This window comes from Microchirus variegatus (assembly GCF_963457635.1).
Source record: "Microchirus variegatus genome assembly, chromosome: 15".
Taxonomy (NCBI): domain Eukaryota; kingdom Metazoa; phylum Chordata; class Actinopteri; order Pleuronectiformes; family Soleidae; genus Microchirus; species Microchirus variegatus.
This window is the reverse complement of record NC_139816.1, coordinates 6,920,356-6,948,311: the sequence shown is the minus strand read 5'-3', so window position 1 is coordinate 6,948,311 and position 27,956 is coordinate 6,920,356. Positions and strand designations below refer to the sequence as shown.

Sequence of the window (27,956 nt, the reverse complement as noted above, 5' to 3'; positions counted from 1 at the left end):
AACCGAATCCCTCGACAGTAACAGCCGATCGATGGCGCCGTCAGCGACAGGGAAAATAAAGGGGGGGTTTATTGTTTGACTGACAAAAACATATCAACATCATGTTGCACGTGACGACAGACGACGACGCACAAGCAGGAAATTAACTCCAGCTGCACAAGGTGAAGTGTGCTTATTAACCCTAGAACATCATTGCCAGGTGGTTTTCACCTGTGCAAATAAATGTATGTGATTTACATGTTTTGTTCCCAAATTCCTAATTTTCCAGTCATTTTTGAGCATTTTCATTACGTCATGATGCTTTTCTCTCGTTTTGTTAGACACGACACAGTTTGAAATAAAAGAACACTACTCAAATGTGTCATGTATTGTCATGTTTTGATGACAAGTACTTTTTATTGGGTGTATTTATTATCTCCCGGGCGTTAGCGGTGGTGTTTTGAATTTGAGCGATAGTGTTCTGGGGTTAAAAGATGTGACGACCTGCTGCGAGAATGGAAATCACACATCCAGAGTGCTGAGAAATCGGATTTTGTGAAATCCACAACTCGGGACGAGCCGATACAACACACACTGGATCGGATAACGGCAGCTTTAATTCCATATTTATGGGAGAAGAATAATTGTAACCGAGTTGGAGAATTAGGTCTTTGAAATCACTTGAAATCGGACACAAGAACGTGGTATCGTGCCATCTGAAAAGCTCTGTTACGCTCACTCGTACACGCAGTCGCATTTGGCAGCTTTTAAATAACCATAAGGGTGCTATTGATTAAGCCACGCGGTCATTTTAATTTCATAAGCCGAGCACTCTTAAGTGGAATTCAGACAGGCGGTGTGGCTGCAGCCTCACCCTGTCTCCTAAAGGCCAATGATGACTTTAATGGGTGAGTTATTAATTGGATTCAACCTTTATTTACCTAGGAAGTAACAGTGAGATTAAAATCTCCTCACAGCCAAACCGGCATCTTAACAGGCAGCTCCAAACAAGGAGGGAATGCGATCGTGAAACTTTATCAACACCAAGACGCGCGTTTAAAAACTCTAAACTCTAAAATCTAAAAAGGGACTAGGGTTTAAAGTTTGAACTGAGGATCGCACATCACCATATGTCCAAATTGTGACACCTGAGATCAGGACTGAAAACATGATCTCACTAGAGTTTCTCTGGTTAAATCAGTGTGAACTGTTGTCACATGATCAAAAGCAGGGAAAAGGGGAAAGGCTATGAAACACACAGAGAGAGAGAGAGAGAGTCTAAAGTCTACATGTAGCACATGGCACAACCAGGAAGACGCACACATGTGTTTTAAAGCCTCCATGAGTCACGCACATCAATAAAAACATGTAAATCAAGGTTTCTGTTGCTGCAAAAGAGCAAGAATAGGAAAGTATAGATGTAAAAAATAATGATGAAAATGTGTAAAATAGATCCATGTGTGTGCAAAAAGTCCAGACAAACTGATTAAAGATTTAAAATCTGATTCTTTTTTTTTTTTTTACCTGACATGGTTGTCGCAGAACTTGGTGTTCTGTGCCCGGTTGAGCAGCACCGTGCGCGCCGTGGCGTCTACCGGATCCGCCTGGGAAGTGGTGCCGGACATCTCATCCTCTGCCTTGCGGTAACCGGCGGACGAGCAAGCGGGTCCTGCACCGTTGGATTGATGGGAGAGAGGCGAGGCTGAGTGAGTGCGAGGGAGGGAGAAGAGATACAGTGATAGAGGGAGAGAGAAGGAGAGAGATAGAGGAGGAGGAGGAGGAGGAGGAGGAGGAGGAGGAGATAGAGCGACAAAGACCGTGGTTTACAGTTCAAACGGCAAAACAATAACTACCAGAGTCTGCTGCTGCTGCTGCTGCTGCTGATGTGCTGCGCCCGGTGGGGTTGAATCAGTGATGTCTCCAGTTATAAACACCTCCCCTACTCCTCTTCCTCTTCCTCCTCCTCCTCCTCCTCCTGCTGCTGTCTGTCACTATTATTATGCAGGTATATACCGTCAATGCACACAGGCGCGCCCACGGGACCCCACGCGCATAATGGATGTGCTGATGGATGCACAATGGCAAACAAACACGCGCTGGGGGGTTCGTCTGCTTTTAACAGCGCTAGGTTAACTTTGTCCACACACACACACACACACACACTGAACTGAGGATGCAACACGCGCGTCTTTACGTCCTGCAGACTCCCTCCTCCTCCTCCTCTTCCTCCTCCTCCTCTTCAGCTCGCGCGCTTGCCCCGGCTGCCTTTGTCACCTCCAACCGTTTTTCTCTTTGAAATAAAAGCGTCGTGATCGAAGCGCATTTCACCCACGCGTGAGCTGCGGGAGCAGAACGCAGCTCATCCACGGCACCGTGCGTGCGTCTGCGCTGCTCTTCTTTCTTTCTCTCTGTGTGTGTGTGTGTGTGTTCAGAGTTTACTCAGCTGCTGCTACAACTGCGGACCTGGGCGAGGACAGACGCAGCAGAGGCAGCGGCACCACAGCGCCTCCTCCTCCGCTCTCTCCTCCTTCGTCTACCCGCCAAAGCTCCTGCTCCAGCTCACCCCCGGTGACAGATCTGAACTGGGCCCCCAAAAAAACCTGCTGCCGCCTCCTCGGAAAGCTCCTTCTTTCGACCAACCCCTTCCTCCAGGGTGACGCCGCCGGGCTACTACCACTACTACTACTAGCACCGAGCCAGACAACGAGAGGAAGCCATATGGAGCCTCCTCGCGTCAGTGTGAGGCGGAGGGGCAACGCCGGGGCGCTGCGCTTTTAAAGGGCCAGGAGCCTGATATCGCCTGAAGGGTTGTGGCGGTGCAGGCTGCAGCACTGATGGGTCAAATGACATCCACACAATCTGAGGCCATTCATCAGGAGATCACACACACACACACACACACAGAAAACACACGTTTACCTAGCAGAGAGGGGACTGTCATTCTTCACTGACAAACAGGGAACTTGGGTTTCTTGTCATTTTTAAATGAAAACAAAAGCATAGAAAATTTTCTTTAAAGGACTTTTACCATATTATTACTTCAATTTTTTTTTAAGAAATAGCAAAATTGGGACTAGGATCCTTGTGCGACGTCTACCTATCAAATGGGGACCTCCCACTGTTACAGTGAAAGTGTCTGCCGCCATTGTTTCAGCTAATGAGTGTCTGTTTATGCCAAGTCTTTCTGTGAGTCTCCAAACAAATCATTTTTACTTGAATGTTATCAACATTTAAACCTTTTCCCGTTCCCTCTTTGTGAGTGTGTAACGACGCCAAAGTCCTCTGTTCTACTGGTTGACGAGTGCACACACACACACATATACACACACACACACAAAGCTCTTCCACTGTGATCACACAACAGGTTTCTGCATCTCCACTCATGCAAACACTGATTATTCTACTGTGAAGGTAAGATAAACTTCAACAATCCTCACATTCGGACCATGTTCCTACACATAAACAATGCCTTTTCTGCATTTAAACGGCATCAGGTACATTTATATATACATATACATATATATATGTATATATATATATATATATATGCTGTAACCCAGATTTGTACTGATTACTGTACGGATATTTGTGATTCGATTATCTTGCTTTATTTGACTTCTATCAACCTTTATTAGTCTTCATTATTACGTTCAAATATCAATCAAAAACGGATTTCCCTTTTAGTGATATCGATTTGGATTATAATGTCATCAATAATAATAATAATAATAATAAATAAATAAATAAATAAATAAATAAAAGGGGGTAAATGTTAGAATAAGAATTATGTATTTGTATCATGATGCAAACATGACTCCTTATAAGATAAAAACTAAAATGTAATTACTATTTGTTGTACTCTGAAGCTTTTTGTTTAAAACATAGTAAAGGGTTATCATCATAAAATTTGCAAATTAATTTTAAACAGCATTGGCTGCTTATATAGTCGGCCATTTATTACAAATTATACACATTTTGTTTTCAGAAAATGCTCCTAATTCACTAGGATTTAAAAGGTTATTTGACAAACTTTCACTGTTTTTGGTGTGTTTCTTGAATCTAAGTATAAGTGAGTATTTCTTAATTAAAATATATCATTCAAGCAGATATTGTGTATAATTTGTTGTTATTAAACTGTACATTATGTACTTTATTATATCGACATCAGCCATTAATGATTTTAAAATAAATATTGACATGAGCCCTCAGGAGTCCCTGGACCCCCATTTGAGAACCACTGCTTGGAAGCACTAAGTTTGAATTATTATATAATCAGTGTAATTTATGGAACGGCTTGTGTGTGTGTGTGTGTTGTGTGTCCGAGTCTGTAAGTGAAAACAACAACAGACCAAATGCATTAATAATTTAGAAAAGAATAAGCGCTGGCGGAGGCACGGGGCAGATTGAATTTCTGGTGGCCTGGAAACTCAGTTTTCAACAATCCCACAGCTGAACGGTCACTCGCTCCCCTCATCAATCAATTAGGTTAACATGGTTATGCTCCACTCATGTATGTTGACTGTGAAGACGACGAGGAACGGTCAAAGCGCTCCGCGGCCGTGCAGCGGTCAGGTTTATCTGCTGGATGAATGTGCCTAATGACACATTAGACGTCCACTTCTCAGGGAGACATGAAGTGCATGTGTTTACAGGAAACCGTTATGATGTCTTCTCCTCTGAGTGCAGTTTAAAGAGGAGGCGTGTCATTGGGCTTTGAATTTATTAGAGGGCTAAACCTCAATTTTTTTATTAAAGTGCGCAGGGCATCATGGGCCGTGACAACATGTGTCTGTCAGCTGATTCGATGACTGATTTATTGTGACTCCACGTTATCGATTGTTTACTTTTCCTCTTTCAACCAAACTTGAATGATTGACGATGAAGATAGCGACGGGAAGTCCAGCTCTTTTCAAAGATTTGGATCTTTTGGCTCGGCTCCCTTAGAAGAGCCGGCTCTTACGTATCGGATCCCAAACGGCTTTCTATGATAGCCTAATTTAGCAATTATGAATGTTTGTGTGTTGTTATGCAGTGTTTTCATCAAAGCCTACACAGTTATACAGTTACTGTTTCTGAACGTTTTAATTAAACCTTTAAACGAACAACTGAACACAGAACCTGCACCTAAACTAACCTAACCTGCAGCTAACCAACCAAGCTAACCTGCACCTAACCTAACCTAACCTAACCAACCAAGCTAACCCTAACCTCACCTGCAGCTAACCTAACCAAACCAACCTAACCTGCAGCTTACAAACCAACCTAACCCTAACCTAACCTGCACCTAACCAAACCAACCAACCTAACCTAACCTAACCTAAGCAAACCAACCTAATCGAACCAACCTAACTAACCTAAACAATCGTCCTAACCTAACCAACCAGCCTAACCTAACCTGTACCTAACCTAACCAAACCTACCTCACCAAACCAAACAACCTAACCTAACCGTCTGTGTATCATGTGACCCCTTCCTCCTTTTACATAATGGTCTGATCCCAAATGTCATTGGCCACACGGTATGTCCATCAAAATCCGCCTGCATGGATTCAGCAGAAGATTCGGCTCACGATCGGACTCTTAAAGCCGACTCGTTCACTAACGGCGCGTCGCCATGAGACGATAACCCACGAACCATATTTCCAAAATCAATGCGTATCGAATGTCAAGTTAGTTAGTTAATGAGGCAACGATACAGGACACACACGACAGAATGTTGTTTTTGTTTTTGTCTAACTGCTATGCATAGCCGCTCCTGCTGAGGAGCAAATAATACACACAAGTAGAAAACAAGGTGTTTTATACCTTTGCTTACTGGGTGTTAGTGCTGTAATAAAATAAAATGAATGGAGTCTTCAAATCAACATGCTTTGAAAGAAACTGATAATCAGAATGTCCACTACTTTTTTAGGTAAACTGACAACTGTTTGAGTTCATCAAGTAAGTAGAAACGTCCTGATGCTGGTGGAGGAAAAAGGATCGTCTAAGAAAAGCCAACAGGACGTATCAATGTTTTCCCCACTGCCACTTTCTATTTCTGCTAAAGAAAACCTGCTTGAGAACTCTTTAGTTCCCCATTGGAAACCAGACCTCAGTGTTCCTGCACAGGCGAGGCATGAGAGCAAAGGTGAAAGTCTATCCAATGGCAAAAAAAATGATAATGAGCACCATATCTCTCATCTGTGTATCTGTGACTGCAGGCCCGACCTGAGAGGGAGGGCGGCCAGAGTAACTCCACTCCACAAACGGACTCGAGGTCAATCCAGATAACAAGTGCTGGTTAGGAAATGATTAAGGGTGAAACAAGGTTAAAGGTAATGGACGTCAATAACGCCATCTTTCCTCCTGCTGCCAAACAACCCCAAAGCTCTTATGCCTTCCTCTTTCTGCCGTGATGTATTTCCAATATTTCAGTGCTTGCAGAACTATTTACAGTATCCTCAGTCCCCTTCCAAGCTCTACTTTTTAACCCCCAGGTGATCAATAAGGGCTTTCTCAGCAGCCCTCTTTGGCTTTGATTCATCTCTGGAGGAGATCAATGCTTCGGTTACTCATCTCTGATGGAGCAGAGGAGGAGCAGAGGAGGAGCAGAGGAGGAGCAGTCACCTCCCTAACCCCCTCACTGATGAGTCGGCACCAAAGCAGGCCATGGCCAGGTCACTTTCACTTTAAGCAACAAGGAAAAAGAAAGACGAGACGAACGCTCCTTCAAACAAACACCCTGATCTAATTCTTGGTAGCAGCCACCCATGTCGTTACAGAGGATTAAAAGACGTGCTCCACTTTCAGAAGACTAACTAACTAATGTTTAATATCACCAAAACGCTCCAAAAGTACCAAAAAACTGAATCAACATGAGTCATGAGGTCATGGAATGACTGCAAAGCTGCATCACGGCATCTCAAAATAAAAAAAAATGGACCAAAACGCACAACGAACATTGCATATCGTCCCTTTTAGTGTTTGCCACCTGCAATTAGGCCAAACACTAAATACATTACTTTAATTAATCCAATAGGGAGGCTAAGGCGATGCGTACACCCGCGTATAATTAAAGCTATTAACGCTTGTTGTTCTGCAAGAAGCTTTCACTCATCACAAACTTCTGCCGGCTGATACCGGTCATCATCCGCCGTGCGCCGTGCCAGACTTTCCGAGGTATAAAGCCCGACTCGGCTACTGAATAATGAATTGCGACAGAATGCATAATTCATCTGCATTTTCCAGTATGGCAGAGCATATTTCACCAAACGCCTCCTCCCACCTCGACCCCGGCCGTGCCGAGCCTTGCAGCCTTCACTTGAGATGTCCCTAACTGACAGATGATGCAGTTTCCGTAGATGCTTATGCATATAATTCACCCACGTCTGACAGAGGGAGTAAATAAACAGGGACTTCACAGCAGTTATTGTATTATTCTGGATGGAAGTGTCTACTTTCTATCCTCCAGCAGCCACAACCTTCGCTTACTTCAAGTGCATTAAAAAGCATTAATAACGTGAATAAACATGACATTTCTTCCCCCTACGTAACCAGCTGTGTGGTCAAGAAAGCATTACCGACAGAGCGCCGTCTGCCCGGACGAGCCCTACGACCCATGGCTGTCCTGCGGGCCCAGAGTGCAGGTCCTGGTCGACCTGGTCCCGGGTGTTCGCGGCGGGTCCGTCCTCCACCATCACGGAGTGCGAAGTAAGTCAAGAAAGCCTCTTACAGGCCACGGCGGTAATCCCCTCTGTGTCTGCTCGGCAACTTCACCTGCTTCTAATCCGTCCATAACCTGATAATCCTACAGGTAAGTTTCCTCCAACACTGATGTATGCACATATACACACACACATAAGCATTGATTGACGATGCATTATGGACACACACACACACACTCTCTCACAAACATCTTTTAAAAGATAGAAAACATGCAAGGCCCCAGCATGCAGCTATACTCCCTCTGCCCCTGCTCTAACAGGGTCTACATACTCTACATGTGTCATACATGCAACATGCAAATTAAGTTTATCGGCATATTAATCAACACCGACTTCCTCAGGGGACAGACGTGGAAAAAACACCTTCTACAGCATCATCGTCGACAGCCTTTGCCATTTGAAAGCTGGTGTTTTTTAAGTGCTCACTTCCTGCAACAAAAAACCATTGGGAAATCCACTGCTGCCTCCATGAGTGAGTGACTTAAAACGTTGATTTTCTCGATAGACTTTGTCGCAGGAGAGCAGAAGTGAACTTTACAAACTCCAATACCCAGCTGGTAAAGTCCGTCAGCGGCAAAACAAATCGTAGACTTGGATAAAATCAGTTTTTCCCCTTACTGTCCCTGCAAGTCGCCACCAGTGTCCTGGTCCCGGTGCTGCTTAAAAGGAATGGGTGTTACACTGAGCAGCATGCATGCATGGTGGTGCACTCTGTATCGACAATGCATCAATACTTGCACCGTTCAAAAGTTTAGGTTCACCCTTACAGTTTTTTTGTGTGTTTTCCATTAAAATTCAGACTTTTATTCATCAAAAGAGTTGCAAAATGAATAGAAAATATAGTCAAGACGTTGACAAGATTAAAAAGAATGACTTTTATTCAAAATAAAGCTGCGCCAACATCATTGCACAAGGGTTTTCAGGGGTTTTCTAATCATCCAATAGCCTTCAAACGCAATTAGCAAACACAATGTACCATTAGCAAACACTGGAAATGGGCAGCTAGCTATACGTTAATGTATAGAGTGTAATTCTGATTCATTTAATGTTATATTCATTGAAAAAAAAGTGCTTTTCATTCAAAAATAACAACATTTCTAAGTGAGCCCAAACTTTTGAACGGTAGTGCAGCAAAAACAAACCCTGACCTATCCCTTTAAAAGACATCTATGACACGCCACCGTCTACAAGCACGTGCAGTGAGAGGGTAAATTCCCGTCACTCCAGGCCCCGAGGAGCTACAGGTTCTTCAGGCTCCACAGCTGTTCCACTTATGTCTCAACACTTTTTATCCAGAAGACAACACCAGAGACATTGTAGTGTAACTCTTGAGGGCCGGGGGGGTCGAGAGGCAGCTGCTCCTAACCGCTATACGCACATGCAACCTCGGTGCTCGGGGACACAAACTGGGCGTCATCCAGTCTTAAATTTATGGAGCAAACTCACTTTTGTCAAACCTGTCTGTGAGGCGGCCGCGCATGGCAGCGCTGGCGCCCTGGCCTGGGTCCTGAAGGTCAGAAGCCTCCTGCCTAATGGCGGTCAACACTAACTGCTCTGTGGGCACCGGAGAGGCCGCGGCGGGAGGGAAAACAACACACACAAGACAACAACAACAACAAGTCAATACACACACACACATACACATACAGCCGCACATCTACATGTCAATAAATGCACTTTAAATGTGTTTGTATGTGTCGGTCTCTGCAAGCGCGCACACAAAGATGAGAGTCATGCCAGCCTGATGGAGATACATTTAGAAATGGACTTCACCATGATAGTGCATGTACAGTAGCTTGCCCTGGAGCGCCCCCCTGTGTACAACGTACGCAACTGCCACACTATCTCCCAGGAGGCATCCATCTACAGTAAGCTTGGCAGCCATGGCAACCAGTCATTATCTTCCCAAAACAGACATCATTGTTGACAGTTGAACTACTAGACGCACCGACAAAGCGACAAGATAACAAACACTTTATCCAGAAGAGAAGACGCGGTGATGTTCATCTCGTCTCCTTGAGTGCGAACAAATGAAAGAATTCTGCTTCCCATGTGTGAGTAAATGAGACAGACCGGCAGCCTGCAGACGTCACCGCTGCGCGGATGTGGCGGCTCGCTAATTGGAGCACGGAATCAAGAGGTCAGGCTCCGAAGAGATTACAGGCGAAGGCAACACAGGGGGGAGGAGGCGGGGGGGAATCCTGCAGGGAACACATGTACTGTACATACACTCACTGATGACGCCATGCTGTGCCTTAAATATAGCAGTAAACACTGTTATATGATGACTTTTACACACACACACACACACAAACACATATCAGGGGCTTTTGGAAAAGCTTTTAACCTTTGACTGCTCCTCTGGCAGAAAACATAAGGTCTGGGAACCTCCAGCGCTTGGCCAGCCGTCGCTCATCTCTGCTCACAATTAACCTTCTATTTCTGGAAGCTTCAAAACAAGAATGCAGCCACACACACACACACACACACACACACTCACCCACAACAGCAATGCAGCCATACAATAATGAGCCAGGCGTTGGATGAGGCAGCAAATGAATCACTTCCAGGACAATCCAACCCGATCCAGTACAGTCAGGCACTGCAACACACCCCTATGTTCATTATCAATGCATATGTTGACCATGTAAATGGGCTTTTTTGACCAGAAATAGTCAGAAAAGACCACTCAGATCACCTCATAATCAGAAACCCAAAAACTCAAAATTGTACTTGGTGCAACAGGGGAGGAACTTTCATTGAATTCCAAAACAAACCTGAACCATGTGTATGTGTGTGTGTGTGTGTGTGTGTGTTTTCCAACCTGTGGGTGTGGATGAGGTGAGAGCTCAGAGGAAAGAGGCGCTCACGTGGTCTTTAAGTAATCGACTGTTCTCAGGACGGATCTGTTAAAGCTGGAATTATATCATTTAAAAAAATGAAGCGTGTGCCAGGACAACTTTAAAAAGTGTGTGTGTTTCAATCCTGGGGGTTAAATTAATACAGTATATGGAGCAAAAACATTAGGAAAAATCAGTTTTATATAAACATAAACATAGGGATGAGTACAGCAGTTTTAAGGCAGGACGGTGATAGAAATGGTCCATAAAATACTGTAAATATGTAAATATTTGGTGATGGGATAAAGTAGTCAGTGTAAATTGATGTGTGTTTGAAATAAAAACATATATCTTATCTATAGATATTATATCATGATGCAAACAAATCAGTCACATTCATCCTGCTGATTTAAAAAAAAAAAAAAAAAAGTAAACATCATCCATGATATTTGATAAATGTATTTATTGCTGTATTTATAGGCTGCGGTAAAAGGCAGACACTGCAGACACCTGCAGTCTGCTTGTCCTTGCATCACCAGCACGGTGCCAAAAAATAAAAAAAAATGAATGAGACTGGAGGATGAATTCAAAAACCACCTCACATCCCTGACTGCAGTCCCGGATCATACCAGACACAAATATACAGTAAACGCACAATCACATACAGGCCCTGGGATTAGGCCTAATTTCCCCCCATAATGACATAATAGATAAGACACCATCAAGTGTGTTGACAGGTGGTGAATTCGGCCGTGTATAGTCTTACCTCCCTCGCTGTGTATCTTCTTGGCTCTCCGGTTGAAATACATCCTGCTGCGGTCGAACGAGTGTCACGGGGGCTGAAGAGGAGATGAGGAGGCCGGAGCGGTGTCATGCTCACGGCTCACGGACAGAGACCACCGCCGCCGCCGCCGCCGCCGCTCCGGGACACAAGTGCTGCTCCTGCTGCCGCCGCGGCCTCCGGTGCTGCTGCTGCTGCTGCTGCTGCTTCTGCTTCCCACCGGTCATTATTTCTCAGTTCCCGCGGAGGTTCTGTTGTTGTCGAAGACCGCACCAGTCCAGAACTACCGCCAACAAACGGTCGTGGTCAAAACAGCCGCCCGTGAATGTGGAGTGCGCCTGTATTCTCACATTTATGGTACATAGCCTGTAAGGGTCGCCTAACTTCCGGTTTTTCAAAATAAGGTACTAAAGCGTACTGAATGTATTATTTTAATACAATAGCATTATAGCAATAGCATATCATGTCATGTGCACATAAATATGTTAACTAGTATTACATTATGTTATAAATATTGTACACAGTTGTATATGACTTTTATTTACTCATTACAATTAGAATTAAAATATGATTAATGATAATAAAAACAGAACACTGTTAAAAAAATAAGTACAATTACTTTTAATTAATTAGTTTTAAAAGCCTTATTTTGAAAATCCTGTGCCCGCCGAGTTCGAAGCCTTTCCGTTCCAGGCGTCAGATGGTGACATGCATAATATGGCGACATAGCGATAGCTTGTTTGTTGTTGCTATAGTGATCTTTAGCTCACACACATAAACACCAGTGTCAGATCTACTGCGGCCATGACAAAGCTGCATTTTTATTCCACTGTTGGGGAGCAGAGAAGAAAACCAACGTCTTTGTCGTTATTACATAGAAACATGTTGATCTTAAGTGTTTTATTCACACATCTTAACAATACATAGTGATGTTTTTTTTTTTCAAAAGTCGATTTCCATCTTATTAAATAGGAACAGAATAAATATTCACTTCCGCAGTGAGTGGCCCGCGACCTGTCTTCATGTCTCCACTGAACCAGGTTAAAAGGGAGATAAAACCATTCCTTCAGTATCTGAACGCTCACATGCACACATTACTGACTCACTCACTCACTCACGCGTACCTCACTCTCACATATTCTCACATACACTACACTGCCTCCAGCCTGCAGTTAAGTCAGCTCTTGTGGACTAAGTGTTAATGTTGACGTACAAAGTGACCCAGCTGGATCAGGTGGTCCTGCTCAATAATCCACCTGAGCCATATGAGAAAGGCCAAAATCTGTGGACGTAAAAGAATAACAAGCCATGAGAGCATACACAGATATATATTTTTTTTGCCTTACTTTGGTGCTGTAACGGTGAAGAAACTGAAACAATGCTACTATAATGGACCCAATGTGTTGACAGCAGATTCTGAGGCTATATTATGCAAAGCAACTCCATGATGTTGGTCTTGGTGTGTGTGAGGCATGGCTCCAAATAAACAGCAACCAAGAGGACTTCAGGGTTTACAAGACTGTTTTTAAGGGGAGATGACAATCAGGCATTACAATGTAAACAACAAACAACACTGTCTTCTCTCTGTATTGCACAACTCATTCTAAATTACAAATCTGAACTCCTGATTATCACATGCCGTTTGTATTTCACTTGAATGATGCTGCTCGTATGGGTAATGTAAATGTTATTAAAGTGGCTAGTTACCGGAAAGGTTGAATTGTGTGTTGCCTTTACATGGGACAGGCTTATGCAGAAGGCCTAAAATAATAATAATAATAATATTCAGATGTGCAGAATAAAACTAATTTCAAAATTAAATACATAGCTCATAAAGGTTACGCCAAATCATACATCTTCCAACCAACTGTAAAGGGACACTTTAAAAATTGACGAAGCGTTAAAATGGTTCATGTTTTTTAAAAAAAACGCTCTCCATTCTAAAGAGATGGCAGGTGGGAGGAGCTTCAAAACTTTTAAACACAAGCACCGGTGAGTTATTTACAGTTTATATTGAATAAATCAGGTCGAGAAGTGATTCGTGTAGTCCAGTTGTGATACAGACGTCACAAATGTTAGACATTAGCGAGTTAAAGTGAGACTAGTCAGCAGCGGCTATGAGAGCTCCTTAAGCTTTAACGTCGTCCGCTGACATGGGCCCCTGACGTTAGAGACCGGCGAAACATGTCAGTGGAGGAAGAAAATAAAACAATAAGTTGCTGAAAACAAGGAGTCTAAAAAAATAAAGTTTTGTAAATTCTCTGCATTTATAGTTTCTTTCCCCTCCCCCCCGCACTTTTGGTTTAACCTTCTTCAACTTCAACACAGCGGACATTCAAAGAAATTAAACCATAAAAGCCCTATCTACATGCAAAGCCAACTTGCGTCTGCTCAGCTCAGCCAGCAAGGAACATGACAGTTGTTTTTGTGCGCTCCTTATTCAGTCATGATGCACTGTGAGTATGGGCTGCCTGCAGATGGGGCAGGTGTTGTTTTCAGAGAGCCAGCGATCGATGCAGTGGATGTGGAATTCATGAGAACAGGGGAGGCGGCGCAGCTTGTTGCCTTGGGCGTACTCGTTGATGCAGACGCTGCACGCCCGACCCACCTCCCCCTCCAGACTGGCCTGACCATAGGTGCGAGTGGATAGATTGTCAATCTGCTCTTTGGTCAGGCCCCGTGGGTGTTCGTCATCCTCTTCATCATTAAGTAGGAAGAAATGTGCCAGCCGCAGGATGGGTAGAGTACCGTTTTCTACCAGGTTGTTGGTGTCCCTGCTGGCGGCCCGTGCTTCTGTGGTGCTCACGACTCCTCCTCCTCCAAGTCTGGCCTGCCCACCCTGGTCCTCCTCACCTCCCACCAGCCCCACCCTCTCTTGATTTACCCCACCTGTGCCAACCTGGCCAACCGTACTCTCATTTGAATGCAGACGACTGGCTGGGCTAGCGTTACCATTTGTGCCAATAGCATCTGCATGACTAGGTGCAATAGTTCCAGAATCAGCCTCAGTCTCCATTAGGGAGCTCAGCTCCCCAAAACCAGTCATGATCTGGCGCAAGATGGAACGCAGTGCAGTGGAGTTGGGTTCCCCCAGCCCTGTCTCACTGATGCGCCTCAGTGGAATCCGGATAGTGCTCACATAGGTGCGGATCCCAGCGCGCTCAGAGCGGGAAATGGTACGTCTAAATCCACCACTATCACTTTCAAATGTGACAGTGTTCTCAGCAACCCGCGCACGTGATCGCGTTCTGCTGGCAATGCTGTCCCGATCGCGGTTCTCACCAGGTCGAATCCTTCTCACCTGCAGGTCCAACATGATAGTTGGGTGCCGTCGTGCTGCCGAACTTCCTGCTCCTGCGACGTGCGATTCGCCATCACGTTCTCCTGACTCTACAGCTGGCTCTGTTAGAGCTGCAGGTTCTGCCACAGCAGCTCCCGTCTCCATGGAAACAGAGCTTGTGCCATTGCTTGGCTCAACAGTGTTGATGCTAGAGCCACCGCCACCACTGCTGGGTGGTGGAGTGGAAGCGATAGGTATTCTGTGCAAGGGAGAACGGCTTCGCCTAGACAAGCGAGATGAAACCCCGCCCCCTGCAGCAGACCTGCGCGCACGACCACGCGATCGAGTCCGACTGCCACGTGATTCATGTCCTGCTGCTGGTGCCTGAGACACAGACTGAGGTGATATACGGGGGCAGTCTATAGAAGCAGCTATACTATCACGTCCCTGCTCTGCTTCTGAATTGAGGGCTTGATGTTGTGATGGTGTAGTTTGTTCCAGGGGAAGGTTGGGAACAGTTGTGGGGAGCGGCGCTAAAGAGGGCAAAGTGCCACCTCTTCCCTGGGCAGCAGCTTGCGGTGGCTCTGGTGCAGGAAGTGCAGGGGGGCTCATAGAAAGAGTGGTAGTACTGGTGCGTGTGCGCCGCGTCTGCATCCTTCGACTGAGGGCAGGACGAGAGGAAGGGTACGGAGGTGGCCTTGAAATGGCTGAAGGACGAGGGTTGGCGAAGGAGGAAGCCGTATGTAGAGAGGGTGAAGTTGTATTTGGGGCAGTCACAGGCAACTCTGCAGTGTCTGCAGTGTCATTATGCTCCCCTGGTTCTGGCTGATCGTGGTTGATGTTGATCTCCAGGCTAAAGCGGAATTCTCCACTGTTGGGGTTGGTCCGACTGACAGCACGCCATGTCTGGTTGCCGCTCTGTCCACTGCGAGTAGCGTTACCAGTACGTCTGAAAGTGTTCAGCCACTCCAGTAATGAGTCACCATTAGAAGTTTCTGTTCCAGGCTCTGTGCCTCCTGCAAAAGACAACAAACATAACGCAAACTATCATGTATTCATCCTGAAAGCTGGGTGAAAAGCTTGTTTTGTCATCTGTTATTCAGGTCATTTTTTGGTGACCTAATTTATCAATAGTGATTTTCCTAAGCCATTCTCTAATTCTCACATGCATCTAGGAAAACTTAAGACCTCCTCTGTACCTGGCCCTCGTCGACCTACAGCCCCTCGCTCTTCTCCCTCACCACTACCGCTCTGCTGTTCCCCAGAATCTGCAGTCTGTGAGCGTTGCTCAGTGCGAGGCTGAGAGGAAACGCACTCTTTTGCTCCATCAAGACGCTGCCGCAGCTCTTCAGCAGTCAATTCCCCTGTGGCACATTAGGACATGCAGAATATCGTGTGATCAAACAGCAAAGGGTCACAAAGAAGAGCCTCTGCGATCCCAATGAGGGCGTTAACATGGAAAGATGTCATTCTTCTCACCAGGTGTGCCTAGCAGGTTGCCATCTCTCATTAAGCGATACTCCTCCTCACTCAATTCATTGATGAAGTGATAATATGCCTCCTCCCGTCGAAGACGCTCTGCCTGCCTCTGCCGTTCGTCTCCCCCACTGGGAGGTTCCATCACAGTGAAAAGTGCTGGAAGACAGGTGAGTGGAGGAGTCAAACCGGGACAAAATGCCACCTAAATCTTCACATGACAGCTTTAAGTTTAAAATGAAAAAAGATGAAATTAAATTCAGACCTGGCATTAGTGTTATGTCATGTATGCAAACAATGTGGACCTGTATCTAAAAAAACATGCAGATTTTGGGATAAGGCAAATTGGACACTCGGTCGGTGTGAGAATGGATGGTTGTTTGTCTCTATGTGGCCCTGTGATGGACTGGCAACCTCTCCGGGGCGGGTGTACCCCACCTTTTGCCCTATGTCAGCTGGGATTAGCACCAGCAACCCCATGACCCGAATATGGAGGATAAATCAGTGGCAAATGAATGCATGAAATATTTGAAAAAGCACCAGACATGTCCAGACATATACATGAAGCTGGCCACTTATGATCGAGTGCTCAGGATGGATGTTAATAGCATGTGAAGACCTGAATTTTCAGCAGTCCAGCTTAAAATGTACCAATGCCTCTGCAGCTCAGGAGGGCGTTCCTTTGTCATCACAATACGTTACACAATAATAAAGCCAGCTGATAGTCAATGTGTCTTATAACAAGATAAAGAAAAACGCCCGTGGGCAAACAAACGTGTTGTCAGCTTGCACTGTTGTCTTGTCGTGACTAATTTCTAAGCAAAGAACGTCAGTTAAAACAACGACATCCATTTTCTCGACTCCAACAAGAGACTGGGTAAGACTAGTCATCATGCTAGCGCAGCTAACTTTTAGCACGACGACTCGTGCCGTGAAAATCAATCTCAGTCAACATGAGGATAAATACTATTGTTTCACACTGGCTTTCAAAAAAATCTAAATACACATCCTGTCAACAACGTAGTCATGTGAGCTAAAACTAGCCAAGTTACAACAGTAGCTACGGAAGGCCATGTTGAAGGTAGGGGCATAATGCAATAAAACTGGCGTTGTCATCCTGGTTAGCCACCAATCACCGGCCTAAAGACGCTGGCAGGCACGTCAAACACCCAATCCCTGCCCTGCATAGGCGGGACCGTGTGGAGCACACGGACGTCTTGTCTCCTCCATGTAAACGCAGGGTAAAGAAGGAAAGACAAAGAATCCTGTCAGTGGCTTCAAATAATCACACCATTTTAAATGTAGACGGCGGCCAGGGATTAAACGCGCCACCGCCCAAACGCAACACTCGGTTTTGTGGCCGTTCCAAGGATACGGAGTGTCATTTTGAATGCGCAACGCTTTACTTGCTAACCGAGTGCTAACGTTAGCGAGCAGCAGCAGCCCGTCGACACTCGCCGACGAGCCGCGAGCCAGAATAAGTCCTCCGATTTTAACACGACAGGCCGTTTTAACGAGCCGTAACTGTGCGCGACATTCGCAACTTAACCCGGGCACGGTTTTATAAAAGTTGTCAATAACGATAAGCGGAATTCAGTACCTGACAAAGCAGCTGTAATATGGACGGTTTGCTTTCCTCTCCTTTCTCTCTCAGACCAAGATGGGACCAGTGGTGTTACATCACCACAATGTCCGTTAAGAACAACCTCCCTGGCAACATTAGTTCCTAGGTCTCCAAAACATTGAAACGCATCAAAAAAAAGATTGCAAAGAAACACGTCCAGTACATTTGACTGGGGGAATTTAACTGTGGAGATAATCACTTACATGGATATGCCCAAAAGTTAATCTTGGACAAGCGAATGTGTGTTATTTTACACTTAATATCATGTTTTTACATAAACAATGGACCATTAAACCACTCACCTTGGTGGAGAACTCCAACATTCAAAAGATAAAAGGTGGGCAGACGTTTCCACAACACATATTACATTTTATTTATAGACTTTCATCATCAGAGCAACACTGTGTTATAGTCAAAAATGTAGCCAACATCAAATAACGAAAAGAGTAGCAGGTAATGATTGTTGAAGTAGTTCAAATATTTATGTTTGTTTGATCTTTTTTAATTAACACAATTAAACTTTCTCTGGTGAAAGTTTTTTGTCCTGTAATGAATTTGGCTACTTGTGATAATATCACAGAAATATTAATTATATGAATTCCCTTTTTGTTATATCTTTATTGGATGTTGCTCTAACGCATGTATCTGTACCAACAGTCATACTGAATTAATTAATGAATTTAAAAAAAAAAAAAAACAGTAATATGATGATAATCATCAATCTTTATTCCAGACACAGGGGCGTTCCATAGAGGATACAATAAATAAAAGACATACAGACATATAGATAATAGTAATGAAAAATAATAATAATAATAATAATCATAGACAGTCCATAAACAGTTCAAATATTCACATAAAGATTGCAACGCCAGTGGTTCCACAGTTTAGAAGTAAATCTGACTATTATTATTATGCTATTGCTAGACACAGTTAACCTACACATTCATCTGTACATAAAATTCCTGAGTACAGCAGGACATGAGGGAACATCAACATGCACAAAGAGATGGCAAGCACTACTCCATCTGGGCACTTTGAGTAGCAGCCTCAATCCATCATTATATGCCACATATAATAACAAAAAAATATATATAATAATTATAATAATAATAACAACAAGTAATCCTGCATAAATCATCTAAACTAAATTCATCGAATACTGGCTCCTACTACTACTAATACTAATAATAATAATAGAAGAAGAAGAATACATATGGTTATTGTTGTGTTATATGGACACGACCATTATTATAATCTATTTTACGTTATACTGAAGTGATAAAGAAAAACAGGACAGGATATTTCAAAGAGAGTATTATATTATTATAGTATTATAGGCAGAAATGTGTCTGCTCTTATTCCGAAGCTCCCTCTCTCACCCCGCCCCCCTCTGTGTTGCAGGGCTGTCTTCACGACGTTTTTACGACAGTGCCGTACGCCAGTCCGCCGTCGTTACCGAGTGAAGTGCGTCTCTTTGGAAGCAGATACCGGCTGGGGGAAACGCAGCAACAAGAGAAAGGAACAAATTGCGAGCTCCTTTTTTCACCAGGACTCCTTCCGACCGCCGCGCACCCCCGTCGGCGCATTAAATTCAACCCGATAGCTCGATGTTGACGCTGGGTTGAAGGAAGAAAGGGCCACGCTGGGGAAGGCAACTAGCCAAATTAACATAGCTCGTTGGGAGTAGCTTAGTTGCCTCCCTAAAGCGACGCTTAAAAAAAAAACAAAAACAAAAAAGGAGGAAGGAGCGGACACATTTAGCCCGAACACTGGTGAGAAAATGGACTATGATTTTAAAGTTAAGCTGACCGGCGAAAGAGAGCGAGTCGAGGACCTGTTTGAGTACGAAGGATGTAAAGTGGGACGAGGCACCTACGGTCATGTGTACAAAGCGAAGAGAAAAGATGGGTGAGTAGATGATGACCAGCAAGGCCTTCAGTGAACCCTGCGCCAGCTCCCCCCCTCTCTCCCACATACACTTTAATTACTGCTCTAATTTACCCCTCCTTCCCCTTCAAGGCCAATGGCAGAGAAGGGAGACGTGAAAACGGCACGAAAGACGGGTGTCGTGAAGCGTTATGCACTGTGCGTGTGATGAAGAAGCTTTGTGACGCCTTTAAAAAGCCACTGCCATATGCTTTAGCATTGAGGACTGTGTGGCTAAAAGCTGTGTTACAGCTCGGTGTGTTTCCCATGTTGTTCCTCCATTCAGTTTAGATGATAATCATAAATAAACCAACAGACATTTGCAAGTGACGTGGTGACCGTAGGACACAGCAGGTGCATGTTCTCACCTGAACTCAGTGGTCATTGTTTTCATCAAAGTGAGAGGATTGTAACTCGCTCTCTGACTAAGAAAGCTAAGCTAGTGTTATTATAATTACATTTCTGCCTGTTCAAAGTTCTTTATCACAGTTCACAGTTCTTTATCGCAGGTCAGAGCTCTTCAAAGAAGTATGTAATACAGCCCTATGTAACATGAAGTTCATCATTAATCACATTTCTTTAACACGAATCGTCCTCCATTATTTGATTAAAGAATGTCTTTATTTTTTGCTTGCTTTTTATCCATTATCTACCACTTTATCCTCCACCAGAGGGTCACGGGGGGTGCTGTGCCTATCTCAGCTGACATTGGGCGATAGGCGGGGTACACCCTGGACAATTCGCCAGTCCATTGCAGGGCCACATATAGAGACAAACAAACATTAACACACCTACGGTCAATTTAGAGTGACCAATTCACCTAATCCCCATATCGCACGTTTTGGACTGTGGGAAAAAGCCGGAAAACTCGCACACACACTGGGAGAACATACAAACTCCTTGCAGAAAGGCCCTTGTTCCGAAGTTGTTCCAAACGGGTCTCGAACTCGGGTCTTCTTGCTGCAAAGGCAAGAGTGCTAACCACTACACCAACCGTGGGCCCCTGCATGCGTTCATGTTACTGTTTATTTACTTTTTTTGCGGTTGTAATGTGATCGTGACGTGAAATAAAGTTTGAGAAAGATGCTGACAAACGGGCAAAGTTACCCGTCTGGCAACACTGATGCTGTGTTTTTTTTTTAGTTGCCCAACACTGTTTTTTCTTCTATTTCTATCTATTTCCAACACCCTTTAGCTGTGTCTGAACCTGAGCTATCAGGCCCATTATCACAGCCCAGATGCATACTGGCAGCCAGAACTGCATCACAAAAGAGCCCCAAAGTGTTTAAAGATGTTTGTGTTTACAAAAAGCGGCTGCTGTTTTGTGAGACTCGGTGAGCTTATTTGTGCCATTGCAGGAGGCACAAAGCATGGGTTTATGAGATGATTTAAACCAGGGTTGTAACCATTTTATGCATGTAAGAGTCAGTCCCAGTGCACTGTTTGTCCCTCGCCAGCTGCCAAACTGCCTGATTCCTCTCCCCATGTTTTGTTTTGATCCTCAGAGGTGAGCTTGATTACACAAATTTGGAGGTAACACAACTTGGGGCTCGTCTCAGAGTCCCTGCACCAGCTGCTATGTGCCCCCCGCTTTTATGTGTCTGTGCAGACGGTCCTGATGAGCCCCCCCCCCCCCCCCCCCCCCGTCTGGTTTGGTGTTGATGTTGCTCTGCTTCTGTGTTTGTAGGAAGGATGACAAGGACTACGCCCTCAAGCAGATTGAAGGCACTGGCATCTCGATGTCAGCCTGCAGAGAGATTGCAGTAAGAACTTCTTGGCTTACTCGCTGCCTATTGTTTGATCTCACCCTTCATTCCATTCCGAGGCGGTTTGTGCAACATGTGACATCACCCTCCTGTCGTAATTATTAGGGTTTGTTATGCCGGTAACATCAACGGACATGGAATCACATATGACGAATATGAATATAAACATCAAAACCAGTGGGTTACTGTCTTTTTGTGCGGTCTTTTAATGTGGTTAATTCTCAGAGTGAGTTTGTTTGTTGCAGCTGCTGCGGGAGCTGAAGCACCCCAACGTCATCTCGCTGCAGAAGGTTTTCCTGTCGCATGCAGACCGTAAAGTGTGGCTGCTCTTTGACTACGCTGAGCATGATCTCTGGGTAAAACACACACACACACACACACACACACACAAAACAAGCACGACATCATTCCTAAAGGTATTAGGTTGTAAATATACACACATTCTCCATTATCCCTGAGTAAACTCAAAATGGTGATAATTATGCACTGCTAGGTCTCATTAGAGCACACATACATACACCAAGAAGTCAGCATTTTGGAGCAAAGCCTGTGCTGCTTTGCAGTTAATAGTTCCAATTGGCATGTTATCAGAGCTGAGTTAAAAGGCAATTTTCTGCCACAGAGCTGCAACGCTCCGCATACGCTTCGTTAAGCAGTGGAAACCAACGTCAGCCTCACTCGTGCTTACAAACGTACATTTATCAGTATGCAAAACATAGTAAGAGAACGCAAAATAACGCATTTCACTTCTGGTTTATGACACACAGCAGTCATTTTTCTTATGTATTATTATTGTTTTGTCTTCCCATAGCACATTATTAAGTTTCACAGAGCGTCAAAGGCCAATAAGAAGCCACTTCAGCTGCCTAGAGGGATGGTCAAGTCTCTGCTCTACCAGATCCTGGATGGCATCCATTACCTCCACGCCAACTGGGTCCTCCACAGAGATCTTGTAAGAGGACGGGGACAGAGGTGGAATGGGGGGAAGAGATTATGAAAGACTGGATTGTAGTGGGCAGAGGAGTGAAGCTGTTTCCGTCTGTCTAGTCTTGTGTCATATAATCTTTTTGCAAAGTTGATTAAGAGTATCAATTGTTATCCATGCAAATTATATATTATTATTGCTGTAGTGATTGATTTCTGCAAGAAAAAATGTTTATATAATTTGTATTTTTTGTTTCAAATAATGCAATTGTTCCTTTTCAAATAACAATATTGTACAAATGCTGTGAATAGCATATCTATAGTGTATTGATTTTCAACAGCTTCATTACAGCCATGCCAAATTATTTGTGGGTTGCAGCTGGTGTGTTTTATTAACCACTAGGGGGCAGCAACGAAGTCTTGATTATGCATGATATTCATGACTGTATTAAACAATAGAATCTCTTTTTCCTCCACTAGAAACCAGCAAACATTTTAGTGATGGGTGAAGGACCAGAGAGGGGTAGAGTAAAGATTGGTACGCATACGTATGTCTTTTGTTTTGATAAATAAAGTTGTTTCAATGTTGTTACTTTACTGAATAACACGACTTTTCTTCTTCTTACAGCCGACATGGGGTTTGCCCGTCTATTTAATTCACCGCTAAAGCCTTTAGCCGATCTCGACCCTGTGGTGGTCACCTTCTGGTACAGAGCACCTGAACTGCTGCTGGGTGCTCGGCACTATACCAAAGCCATCGGTGAGCGGTGTGCGACACACGCGTCTGTCCGCGTGAGCGGGCACTTCCTCTACGCTTTACTGACTGCTTCATTGCATTGTTCTTGCAGACATCTGGGCGATAGGCTGCATCTTTGCAGAGCTGCTGACGTCTGAGCCCATATTTCACTGTCGCCAGGAGGACATCAAGACCAGTAACCCTTACCACCATGACCAACTGGACCGCATCTTTAACGTCATGGGCTTCCCTGCTGGTGAGCCAAAATTCAGAATGCCAAAATTCCTCAAAATAGGGATGTTTTGCTCGATATATTATTGGAAGTAATGACTTTTCCAAACCGTTTATTTATTTTAAAGTTGCTACTGTTGAGTGGGAAATGCTGTAGATGCATAAACAGGGGATAATTATTTCCCTAGTCTTCTCTTTCCTCTTCTCTTTCTCTTTCGGCAGTAATGTGGTCTGTGGGCTCTGAACATCAATCCACTGACACGATAGATGAAGCCAAGTCACAAACATAGAAACTTTGACTTGCAGGGCCACATTTGGGCCTATATTTTCCAGTTCACTTAAGCTGCTTCTGGTCTTTTTTCCCCCCTCCTACCATCTCTGCTGTTCTATTTATGTAATGCACCGTTCTTTTGGATGGATGGAGGGAAGAATCTTATTTTTTTCCAGTTATATGCGAGTACAGTGTTTGAAACAAAAAGAAATGTAACTCGTCTCTTCTGTTGGAAAGGGATGGTGTGTCCTGGTGTAATGATGTAATCCTGCTTTACAGATAAAGACTGGGAGGACATCAAAAAGATGCCGGAACACTCTACGCTGATGAAAGACTTCAGGAGGAACACGTGAGTGTGCAGAGCTCCGCTGTTCCACGGTTTTCTTCAAAATGTGGAAACAAAAGCCAAAGCAAAGTGCTGCTGTGTCTGCCGGCAAACGGGTTCTTACGTAATCCTGTAAAAGCTCTGCTTGTGAGGTGTCGTGTCAATACAACTTCCTTCCTTCTTACCACAGATATACAAACTGCAGCCTTATAAAGTACATGGAGAAGCATAAAGTCAAACCAGACAGCAAAGCATTCCACTTGGTGAGTTCAAATGCCTCGATTAATTTTACTGTCACACGGCGGTCCTCGCATAAACTCTTTTAATTGCACTCTTATTAATTGCAGCTACAGAAGCTCCTGACAATGGACCCCATCCGTAGAATCACATCTGAGCAGGCCATGCAGGACCCTTACTTTCTTGAGGAACCTCTGCCCACATCCGAGTGAGTCAGAACTTTAGCTTTATTGTCATTTTGTGCTACTCCTTACCTTCCGTCACATTGTGTTGAGATAAGATCCCATAAGTCATGAAATCTAAATGTCTTTTCATGTTTTTTGTTGTTGTCTTTCTGCAGTGTGTTTGCGGGTTGCCAGATTCCCTATCCCAAGAGGGAGTTCCTGACAGAGGAGGAGCCAGAGGACAAGGCAGACAAAGTAAGAAATCCATGTGCTTCAGGGAAACATTACAAACCATCGGTAAAAAGACATCACGGCATCATTTTTAAAAATGTGACCGCAGCGCGGCATGACAACGCAAATGCGTAATCAAAACCGTCGACGACTTTTCCGGCTTGTAGAAAAACCAGCAGCAGCAGCAGGGAAACAACCACACAAACGGGGCGGGGCACACTGGCAACCCTGACAACAGCCACGCCCAGGGTCCGCCTCTGAAAAAAGTGCGCGTCGTCCCGCCCACCACTACATCAGGTGGCCTCATCATGACCTCAGACTACCAGGTAGGTCTCCCACAATTTTATTTGTAGATAATGTTGTATTCTCTTTAATGTTTGTTCTAAGTAGGTCACATTCCCCAAATGTTTGTATCATCATTAATTTTAATGAAAATTTTCTTTAAAAAATCCTGTCTCTATCTCTCTGTGTGTGTCGACTCGTATGTCACAAGCTCAGAAAAGAGGCCAGTGTCCTGGAAGGGAGATAAAACATTTTCAAACAGATTCTGATATTCATTTATTTATTCATTGATTTTCTTACCACTTTATGCTCCACGTGAGGGACAGAGGGGTGGGTAAAGGTGGGGAACATCGTAGACTTGTCCATCACAGGGCAAACATACAGAGATGAACAACCATTCCCTCTCAGACTCACATCTGTGGTCAAAGAGTGTCCAATTAACCTCTTCAGTCAAACCATGAGCCAAACGAGTGAATGCTAGTCACTGCACTGTGACCCTTCTGATACCACTTTTACACAAAAATGAGCAGAGGCAGAGGTTTTTTCCTTTGCCTTTAGACAGATGAGTTTAGTCATTGAGAGGCATTGAATGTCACAAAAGCATCATAAACAACCAATTATTATGTCTTTCACTTCAGTCCAGCAGCAGCTGGCCATGTTTACATCAGGACTTAATTACCATCGCAGTCCAAAGTCACTGGCTTTGCATCCGCAACTGTTTGAAAGCTGTGGAGGAAGTAGAGCTGCGACTCAGGATTGTTGTTTTCGTGATCGATTAATCTGACGATTATTTTCTCGATGAATCGTTTGGTCCATAAAATGTGCAAAAAATGTTTTAAAAAAACGTTGATCAGTGTTTGTCAAACCAGGAAATGACGATGTTCTCGGAAGTCTTTGTTTTGTCCACAAACCAAAATGATTCAGTTTTAATGATTTCTTTGTTTACATTCACATTTAAGAAGCTGAAAAAATTAGAAAGGTACATTTTATAGTATTACCGGGGCTATATTATCAATAAAACGAATATTCGTAAACATTCGTAGCATTAGGATAAGCCATTTATGAAAACATGGTCACGGGACGCCACCATTAGCACTGAGACACTGTGTTTCTACAGGAGCCTCACATGGACGAACCCGACAATAAAAAACAATAGTATATTAGATAGTTTTACATTTTGAGAATGGCGGACCACACTTATTTTCATGCTCACAAATGGACACTGGTACCTCACCAAGCGTTCTCAAAGAAAAGTGAGCGTGACAGAAGACGCCAGAAAACACGATTCAAGCTTCAAACAAACAATTATCGATTATCAAAATAGTTGACGGTTAATTTAGTAATGGATTAATTGTTTCAGCTCTAGGAGGAAGAGTGAGTTACTAAGCAAACAAAACATATCTCTTATATGTATTTTTTTTTTCCCCCATACAGCGCTCCAATCCACATGCTGCCTACCAGAACCCTGGACCAAGCACATCACTGCCCCAAAGCAGCATGGGATACTCCACTACCTCCCAGCAACCGCCCCAGTACTCACACCAGACCCATCGCTACTGAAACGCCCCCCCTCCCTGCAGCACTTACGTACACACACACACATTCGTATGACACATTCACCGCAGCCCTCGTCATTGCCCACATGAACGAATGTACTGCGGGATGTGGGGATGTCTGACCCCCACCTGACCTCACAGAGGGCACCTTCTCAGCAGCAGCAGCAGCAGCAGTCATCTGTTCGGGCAGAACGACAACAACAACCTCCAGTCTCCACCTTTTACCCCAGTATTTGAAACATTGATTTAAAAATAAGTGAAACAAGACACAGGGGAGGATGCTGTGACTTTGACCTGTATCTGCTGTTCACGTAATCAAACCAGCCTGGAGAAGATGGCTTTAGAGGAGCACATGATCATTTTTAGTGTCATAATCCTCACCTGTCCACATATCCTCCACCAACAGACAGTTGCCCTCTTCCTGTTGAAGCTTGGATGAGATTGAAAGCTGCTATATGACTGCCAGCAACGACAGATTCACTGTCCTCCTGTTTGTTTGTTTGTCTGTCTGTTTGTTAATTTTGTGTGTGTGTGTATGTGTGTGGCCCAGTGATGGCCTCAGCTGAGGACACTTGGAGGATGTGGAGCCCCACCACAGCTGTGGCATTGAGAGTTTTTGTTCTGAAAGGACTTTTAACAAAAAAAAAACATAAAGATTTTAGTAGTTTATAATTTAATTGTTTTTTTGTGGTTTTGTTTTCATGGCCGGAGTGGCAACGCAGCGTGCGCTGTGGGCGAGCCTTACATCATGACGACAAAACCAACCAATGGCATGGAGGACGACAGGTGGAACATGCATTGTACTGTATTGTATTGGAATATTTTACAGCAAGTAACATGCAAGTAACGTGACAATAAAAGTGGAAACCTTGGTATTTTTGGGAGGGTCGCTCACTTGCAGGTGCAGTTTCTTTGACGTTCAAACATGCAATAACGTCTGTATTTTAGTGCGTTTTTAGACCACAATTAGACCTTTATGTCACAATTTTTCCCCTTAGTCGTGGAGCAATGTCGATATAGCGAGAAGACGACCCCCAGTCTCTCTCTTGGGCCTCTGGATGTGAAACGGGTAAGAGATTTCATAAAAAGTCACATTTGAGAATTTGAAATGCAAAATAATATATGACATTTTCTCTTGTGATACTGACTATTTTTTTCAGCTCAGTCACTATATTACATTTGTCACGTACAGTACATGTGTGCTTTTACTATTCGTGCATTAATCAATTATATATGTCCCACTGACAGCTTTATAACATATGCAGGCTTTTGCTTTGCCTCGTGTCCAGGAATAGAACTGGCGTTTTTCAATTAGGAAACCCCCAGTCCTTTTATAACGTAGCTGAATGTATTTGATTTTCAGTTGTATATATTTGCATACAAGCATAAAGCCTAATAGATAAACTAAAGTCATTACCCTGTCCCTTGGTAATTATACATGATATATAGTCAGTGTATATCTGACTATGCGACACATTTATCTATAAGGAATATAAAACACAATGCTATATATCATGTATAATACATACATACTGTATATTGTCTTGCTTCTTTTGCTTTAAGGTGATTCTTTTTGTCTGCAAACACACCTGGGAGAGAAAGGCATGGATCTATGAATAGCA

At 44.0% G+C, this 27,956-nt stretch overlaps 3 protein-coding genes across 4 annotated transcripts in view; 1 reads left to right on the top strand and 2 right to left on the bottom strand.

Annotated features, from left to right (window-relative positions):
* Positions 1–11,529, bottom strand: part of atp8a2 (ATPase phospholipid transporting 8A2) — a gene marked incomplete at both ends in the record, with an annotated part of 49,711 nt that extends 38,182 nt beyond the window's left edge. The window contains 2 exons of the mRNA XM_083901494.1: positions 1,504–1,681; positions 11,409–11,529. Of these exons, the coding sequence (XP_083757620.1) occupies positions 1,504–1,681; positions 11,409–11,529 (299 nt within the window). The remainder of the gene's footprint in view (positions 1–1,503; positions 1,682–11,408) is intronic.
* Positions 11,530–12,950: 1,421 nt separating this feature from the next.
* On the bottom strand, positions 12,951–17,694 carry rnf6 (ring finger protein (C3H2C3 type) 6). The gene is made up of 4 exons (XM_083901951.1): positions 17,659–17,694; positions 16,062–16,217; positions 15,782–15,946; positions 12,951–15,598 (listed from the first exon to the last, which is right to left on the bottom strand). The coding sequence occupies exons 2-4, from the start codon at positions 16,201–16,203 to the stop codon at positions 13,743–13,745; spliced, it is 2,163 nt and encodes a 720-aa protein (XP_083758077.1). The 5' UTR covers positions 16,204–16,217; positions 17,659–17,694; the 3' UTR covers positions 12,951–13,742.
* Positions 17,695–19,296: 1,602 nt separating this feature from the next.
* Positions 19,297–26,338, top strand: cdk8 (cyclin dependent kinase 8; the record flags this gene model as incomplete). 2 transcript variants are annotated; one of them, XM_083901722.1, is made up of 13 exons in its annotated part: positions 19,297–19,593; positions 21,299–21,374; positions 21,623–21,733; positions 22,189–22,329; positions 22,782–22,839; positions 22,930–23,061; positions 23,150–23,293; positions 23,819–23,888; positions 24,055–24,127; positions 24,212–24,309; positions 24,442–24,517; positions 24,664–24,822; positions 26,213–26,338. In XM_083901722.1, exons 1-13 carry the CDS (start codon positions 19,466–19,468, stop codon positions 26,336–26,338), a joined length of 1,392 nt encoding a protein of 463 aa, XP_083757848.1. In that variant the 5' UTR covers positions 19,297–19,465. The 2 variants fall into 2 exon arrangements, with proteins under 2 accessions (XP_083757848.1, XP_083757847.1); XM_083901721.1 differs by having other exon boundaries at positions 24,442–24,520.
* Positions 26,339–27,956: the final 1,618 nt, after the last annotated feature.

What these genes read in the sequence shown, in the direction of transcription:
- rnf6 (XM_083901951.1), bottom strand. Translation starts at nt 16,203, where the DNA reads ATGGAACCTCCCAGTGGGGGAGACGAACGGCAGAGGCAGGCAGAGCGT. An exon ending in CAACCTGCTAGGCACACCTG is followed by an intron (nt 15,947 to 16,061) that starts GTGAGAAGAATG and finishes AATGTGCCACAG; the next exon opens with GGGAATTGACTGCTGAAGAG. An exon ending in TGTAGGTCGACGAGGGCCAG is followed by an intron (nt 15,599 to 15,781) that starts GTACAGAGGAGG and finishes TGTCTTTTGCAG; the next exon opens with GAGGCACAGAGCCTGGAACA.